The 7,177-nt window shown below is 40.1% G+C and overlaps 2 protein-coding genes across 4 annotated transcripts in view; one reads left to right on the top strand and one right to left on the bottom strand.

The window, feature by feature from the left end:
• Positions 1-2,440: 2,440 nt before the first annotated feature.
• Positions 2,441-7,177, top strand: part of LOC103627414 (DNA-directed RNA polymerases II, IV and V subunit 11) — a 32,991-nt gene continuing 28,254 nt past the window's right edge. The window contains exons 1-2 of the mRNA XM_020538596.1: positions 2,441-2,533; positions 2,875-2,964. Of these exons, the coding sequence (XP_020394185.1) occupies positions 2,481-2,533; positions 2,875-2,964 (143 nt within the window). The 5' untranslated portion in view covers positions 2,441-2,480. The remainder of the gene's footprint in view (positions 2,534-2,874; positions 2,965-7,177) is intronic.
• LOC103627413 (DNA-directed RNA polymerases II, IV and V subunit 11) overlaps positions 3,794-7,177 on the bottom strand; it is a 33,316-nt gene continuing 29,932 nt past the window's right edge. The window contains exons 2-5 of one of the 3 annotated variants that reach the window (XM_008647709.3): positions 6,940-7,029; positions 6,792-6,870; positions 6,603-6,698; positions 3,794-4,205 (exon numbers count right to left, since the gene is read on the bottom strand). In XM_008647709.3, the coding sequence (XP_008645931.1) occupies positions 4,161-4,205; positions 6,603-6,698; positions 6,792-6,870; positions 6,940-7,029 (310 nt within the window). In that variant the 3' untranslated portion in view covers positions 3,794-4,160. Of the gene's footprint in view, positions 4,206-6,221; positions 6,270-6,602; positions 6,699-6,791; positions 6,871-6,939; positions 7,030-7,177 lie in introns of those variants that run through there. The other 2 variants (XM_008647708.4, XM_008647710.2) reach the window with 2 other exon arrangements.

The following is a 7,177-nucleotide window of genomic DNA, read 5'->3' as shown; positions in this document are numbered from 1 at the left end:
ATGATTATAGCTTCGGGAGTAATCAGATGAAGAAAAATTTCAAAGGTCTTTAACACTTCCAACAGAAATTTGCTCAATGGAAATCGAAGCCCTGCCTTCATGAAGCTCCTGTAAACAACAACTTCATCCTCCTCGGGTGCAAGGGCGGCGCTGTCCCCCAGCTCTCACAATAGACATATCACGAAAATATTTTCCCTTCATAGCATCAATCTGACTCTGTTTGATGGATGACTTTCCGAAGATGGTATGACTCGGCCGCCAGGGCCGATCTTCAGCATCTTCGTTCCCACTTTCCACATCAAAGTTCTCGCTATCATCAGAATCCTCAGTTAACCCAACTAACATTTCATTTGTAATCTTCTCTGTGTTTGTCTTATCCATAGCCTCGTAAAACCCAGCTAGAGCAGGGTCCACAATCTTCTTCTCTTCAGACATCTAACGAGCACTTGCGCAAATGCCGAAGCTCACAAATCAAGCGAAATCTGACTGAGCAAGAAAATTCAAGCTTGAAAAAACTAGCACAAGCGATTGAGATGGCGCAGCAAATGCTGTCGTTGCGGGTTCCTATTTATACGCCCAGTGCACTGCAACTTGGCGGGCCCTACGTGTCATTGACTTTCGCTATTCTAGCGAAGAGAAAGTGTTTTTTCGGACCTTCGTCTAAAGTTATTCGCTCACATCGCAGTCTGAATTTGTTAAATGCAAAAACAAATTAATACTGCGAGGGGCTACTGTTGTGGGTCTTCCTCTTCCGAAGGTCCTCAAAAACTCAACTAACATGTTTTTTAGTATCAGACCGTTACAGGAGGCTTCGACTTTGAGATGAAGGTGTGCATACTATGAAGGTGTGGTCTGAAGGAAGGACAAGCTAGCTTCAAAGCTGTGGCTGAAGGAGCTTCGGCTTGGCACGACGACGATGGTGAAAGGAGAAACCGACCTAAACGAGAAAAGACTGCTTAGTCCTCGATAACTTGTCTTACAATCAACAGTAAATGTCAGGGGCATGAATGTAATTTTGTCCAGGATGTGTCCTGTGCCTATAAATAGATGAACAATAACACCGTACTTTTCACGCTGACTTGTAATCACTCTCGCGTCACTCCCGCTTTTTCACCTTCTATCAAGCCGAATGTACAAATGTAATATAAATGTTATTGATGTTTATCCATGTTTATAAAATAAGAATATAAATAGTCCAATAATTTGAAATGATTGTTCATATTCTCTTTGTGTTTCATATGTCTCTGTTTACATCCTTGCTTACTGAAATGATGAAGGTATACCATTCATAACCTTCGTCTGAAGATTATTATATTTCAAGGAAGATAATGCTTTGAAAGACGAATGTCCCTAATCGTTAACAATTATGTTGCTTTGTTTTTGATGTATAGCATCCGAGAGCAAGGACCAACAATTAGTTACAATAAGGGTCTGTTTGGTTGGGCTGTGGCTGTGAAAAAAGTTGTTGTGGGCTGTGAGCTGTAGAAAAAGCTGTTGTAGGCTGTGAGCCGTTAAAAAGCTAAAAACCGTTTGGTGGAAACCACTAAAAGTCATTAAAAGTTCTTCGATATATGTTTTCACAGTTTCATCCGAAAAGCCACTAAAAGCAGGTTCAGGGGTGCTTTTAGATTTACACTGTGAGAAAGTCAGCTTTTAGAAAAAGCTGCTTCCTAGATCCAGCCCTTTGGTTAACTTTTGGCTTTTAGGGGGCAAAAGCCAATGCTAAAAGTCAAACCAAACACACCCTAAATTTCGACCCTGATCAGGCGAGTTAGAATACCGGTCCAGGGATACGGTCCGCGAGCAGGTACCAACCACGTTTAGTTTGTTTTAACGTAAAACTAAAATAACAGAAGCGTAAAACTATGTTATATCGGGCATCAGAACCAGCCTAACTAGAAGCAAGCTAGCAGTCCGACGATGTCATCAACTACACAGTGATTGTCGTGTGAGAAATCTTTATGCTTTTTGTGAGAAATCTTTATGTTTTTTCACGAATACTCTAGAAGAATAAGTAATAAAAACTAAAAAGAGGGAGAGAGAAAACAATTGCTTGAAAAAGGAACAGCCCATGTAACAAGAAGGCCCGTGCAGTTGCGCTCCACCTCAAGCCTCAACCCGCCTGCTCTCTCTCTCTCTCTCTCTCGCTCTTCACCCCCTCCGGTCTCTGCCTCTCTCCAGCGTCGACTGGGCTACCGGCTACCGCCACCGCCGCCCTACACCAGTTCTCAGGTCTTCGTGGGACCCTTCTCCGGCAACGAGCACCCATCAGGTACGCCCGGCCATTCTATTCCCTTTCTGTTGTGCAAAACTGAGCACCCAAAGCCTAACATAAGCTATTATGTTATTTGTAGTCGGTTCTGATCTAATTGCAAGTGCATCTAGTAACTTGGATTTTTTCGCAAAAAAATATCGGGTGTTCACGTCCGGCCCCTGCGCTTGCAGCTACTGAAGAGACAGGAGCAAAGAGTTAACAGGAGATGAATGCCCCTGACCGTTATGAGCGTTTCGTCGTGCCAGAGGGCACCAAGAAGTGAGCCATTCACCATACTTGCCCTACTGTCTACCTGCATGCAATCGTTGACTCAATTGATATTCGTTGTTCATGACTCTGGGAAGTGAGATGTATGTTTCAAGCAACGCCTACAATTCTCTTATTGATATTAAAAACAGATCTGCGAGTTATGTTAAGTGAATCTTTTGGCATTAAGCTATGGAACTGTGACACTTCTCTTGTTTCTGATCATTTCACGCTTGTGCAGTCCTTTTAATTTTATGGACCCACCTGAGGCCTTCTATTGCACTTGCTCATTTTGTGATTAGTTGTAGGTTATGGTTGTGCTCCTGATGAACTGATGATAATTATCAATGCAGAGTGTCCTATGAGAGGGATACAAAGATTGTGAATGCTACATCATTCACTGTCGAACGCGAGGATCACACTGTAGGCAATATCCTCCGCATGTAAGTATAATTTAATTTCTTTTCTTTAACGCTTCCCATCTTTCGTAGTCTTTGTATCCGTCACAGGAGGAAGGACGCACAGGCCCTTGCATGGCGAATACAAAGACTACGAAGCAATGGTTTCCAGCAGCATGCGCATTCAGATGTGCATCCTCTCGCAGAGGAGATGTGCATCCGCATGGTCGACCGCACATTTTGAGCGACGACATCCGTGACCTACTGAAAGCGTGAATAGTGCATCGTTATGCGAGAGTCGATATGCATATTGTTGGACACAACCTAATACCCATGTGGTAATGCGTACGGCGATGAGCAACAACATCCATCTAACGCAAGACAACAACAACAACGTAAGCTACAGTGCAAGACAATGTATCTTGAGCACAACAGCATACTCGTCTCCATCCACCCTGTAAACAGTGTAAGCTACAGTGCAAGACAAAAAATTTATAGATCTTCTAGTCGTAGCCTTAGGGGCGTGATTTTTTTAATCTATTAAGCATGAACGCATGTAATACTTATCAAATTCTATCACCCTGTCTAGTTATTATAATAATAATAGTAATTTAGGCAAAAATCAACTAAGGTAATATAATTTTATGCGAAATATATTTATATATTATTATTAGCAATATATGAGAAATATTTATATGCTACATTTTTACTACAGAGAAATGACACGAAGAGCGTCTAATAAGTTGCTGAGTAGAAACATATTCTGCTGCTATACAAAATCATTTACTATCATCTATCCCATAAATTTGAGATAGACTTATATTTAAACTTTGAAAAGTGACGGAATATCAAATTCCAAGTCAAATAGAATACTTTATTAAGTAAATTTTAATTCCTTCAAAATAAATAGATCCATACGACCCATAGCTAAATTGCTAAGTTCATGGAGTAGAACCTATTTCAGTCCAGACAAAAGGGTCGAAATGGACCGTTATATATTTTATGTTGAAGACAGGCATGCATGTAATTATCTAGTTGCGGACAATCTGAGGATGTCAATGTAAAACTCCATTGGTGTGTTTGCAATAATACGATATTGACACAAGCATGACGGTAAAACGACAGCAAGCAACCTCAGTTCAGGGATCAGACATCCACAATCCTTGGGCGTTCGTTTCATTGTTGACTCGCCTAGGATAAAACTAACACGGGAAGTTTATCTCCCACACCATTCCATTCATCTAGAACCCCTGCTTCATCCTGTCCTTGTACCTGTTCTTCTCATCCTGAAAACAAAACGCTCAGAATGTCACTCATAAGTACCATGCATGTCGTACATGTCATCAAGAGATGGACGTTCAGGGTCGAAAATGAATATGAATTGGAGGATGGTCCAATACAGTAATTTCTAGGGAGAAGAACACCTGACCCAAAGTAAACAACTAAAGGCAAACAATTAAAAGGCAAAACTCCGGCGATGCCAGGTAATCAGCAAGATATGGTACAGAGATCTAGTCTAGTTATCCCCTAGTAACAACTAGCAAATGACCTAACTAACAGGACAATCACCACTCTGTTAATGCATATTCAATTTGAACGTCATTCAGATTTTTATATTATGTTCCAAGGTACAAAGGCTGTTGTCACTTAGCTGAAGATGCAAAAAAATAGAACTAATAAATCGAGACACCACTCTATGGTCTACTCTCCGTAGTGTTTCAAATGTAATCATGTTACTGTCAGATGGTACAACACCAATAGGCAAATGTGCACGCCTAGCATACTGGAGACATTTCAAGCATCTATCTGTACTGGGGGTGGGGGTAGGGTAAGGTTCACTGAAAATAAATAACAATACTCTGTAATTTTCCCAAATATTTCATGTCAAGCTACAGCCAAATACCATGAATTATTCGACGTCCAAATTAATTACTCTCAACACACGAGTTTTTTTAAAATAAAGCACCCCCCTCAAGCACAATGCACAAACTCACACCGACTTGTTCTCCATCATGAATCAGTGCAAACTAAATTTACCTCACGTAGCACTATACTATGGCAGAATGTCATTCCATGCAACCAGGAAGAATAAACTATTCCCTCCTTGCCTTTATGATCAGCACATAGGAGAGGGACACTGAGACTGAGAGAGACCAAGGCTGGCTAATCACTCATGTTTATCTGCAGCTAGCGACGGTGCAAAACATTAATTTCACGCCGGAAATCATTTCTTTCCCCTTTACAGCACAGCCCTCTTGCATGGAGAACCACTGGAACAATAGAAGAACACTAACGTAAATCAGTAAGGGAACTTGCATTGGAGCTGGAACCCAAGTGGCCAATGCCACATTTACGCTGATAAGGCTCCGTCCATGACAAAATGATGATCACTTGGTACAGATTTTTTTCCCCTGGTATGATTATCAAAAGGGGACGGAGGGAGTAATACCAAAATTTCCTGAATGAAATTTAAGAAGATTTTTTTCTAGTGTACCAAAGAATAACTTGACAACTAGCGTGCAAATAGCATAGGAACACGTGGACGTACCGGAAAGTGGAAAACATCAATTTACCATTTAGATTTTTGTGAGACGTTGCTTAAGTGCTTTGTTTTAGAATCTAAGGTTGGTTGCATTCAAAAAAGAAGGTAAGATTGGCACTTAACAACACTGATTCTGTGGCAAATGCATCATGAACAGAAAAAATTAACATGCCCAGTCCTTTGGTGCTTGCTACTTCAGAGTTCAAACATCTTTTTTTAAGCAAGAAAGAACTATCCTTTGAACATGTCTGTACTAGCAAACAAAGCCGATACTTTTTTTCTTGAAAACGCAGAAGAGTTGTTTTCTTTGTATTAACAAGAAAAAAGCAGACACTTCCCCTCCCAACAAATCTGTCAAAATTACTGCCACATTCATGTCAAATCAAGCACTTTTTCCTACAGAAACAATACTTTATACGAAACATTCTTAAATACATTACACCCACAGAACCACACAGTCTGCCTTGCTATGTACCACTGGTTAATGCTAACTAAAACTTTTCATTGTTTAGCGATACAAAATTGCACAAAGAAATGCCATGCAACCTAAAAAACACAAGAGTCGAAACTAACATTTACAAAGAGAGATCCCAAAGAACTTTTCCTAGTAGGACTAAAGTAGCGAAATACTTCTTGGAAATAAAAAGAGATTCAAATGAACTTAAGGGTATCAGTTTGACGGGAGAGTGAATATGCAAATTTTGCCAAAGGCATTCCTGTGTTGAACATCTAGTAGTTCATTAAGTAGTCCATAGTTCACATATTTGTATCATAAAGTAGAAAAGGTTCAATGATGGTCTGTTGGTGTCTGTAGCAGCATTGTCAAATGGACAAAATGAGGTAGGAATATAGTCACAAATTCAAGGTATGAAGTCATGTATAGAGTCAATTCCTTAATTTGATACAATTAGCACAAATTTGAGGTATGTGATTATGTATAAAATCTAATTCTTGATTGATGCAATCAACACATGTAAAATTCAATTGCATGGCCAACATTACAGTCGCAGTTAAATAAAAATGGAAGAAAAACAAGTTAAACTATTACTCCTCATTTTGTTCTCACTGGTCCATGGCATAAAGGTGCATTTGCTGAAAATTGTAACTAGCAATTAGAGTAAATATCAGAAAGACCTCTAACCTCAAAAGCTTGCTTAAGGTACTCAAGCTCTTTGTCTAGATCATTGATAGCCTGGGTGTAGGCCTGCGTCAGGGAGGACTGGCTCATTGTGTGGATCTGTCGTACACAAATAAATAACTAATTAACTGGGGAACTAGCTCAATGAATCAGTATAAAAAAGGGAAAACACAAATGGAACTTGAATCATACCCTAACAATGATCTTGTACTGGAGTGGGTGAGGGAGCTTATACCCGGCAAAGAGAACATTTGGGTCTCTGTGCAACTGCCTGTATCATGTCAACCAAACAAACCATAAGATGGGAAGCGTTAAAGAAAAGAAATTAAATTGTACTTACATGCGGAGGATATTGCCTACAGTGTGATCCTCGCGTTCGTCAGTGAATGATGCAGCATTCACAATCTTTGTATCCCTCTCATAGGACACTCTGCATTGATAATTATCATCAGTTCATCAGGAGCACAACCATAACCTACAACTAATCACAAAATGAGCAAGTGCGATAGAAGGCCTCAGGTGGGTCCATAAAATTAAAAGGATTGCACAAGCGTGAAATGATCAGAAACAAGAGAAGT

Source organism: Zea mays, chromosome 5, assembly GCF_902167145.1.
Source record: "Zea mays cultivar B73 chromosome 5, Zm-B73-REFERENCE-NAM-5.0, whole genome shotgun sequence".
Taxonomy (NCBI): domain Eukaryota; kingdom Viridiplantae; phylum Streptophyta; class Magnoliopsida; order Poales; family Poaceae; genus Zea; species Zea mays.
Note: the sequence above shows the minus strand (reverse complement) of the source record. Positions and strands in the feature narration are given on the sequence as shown.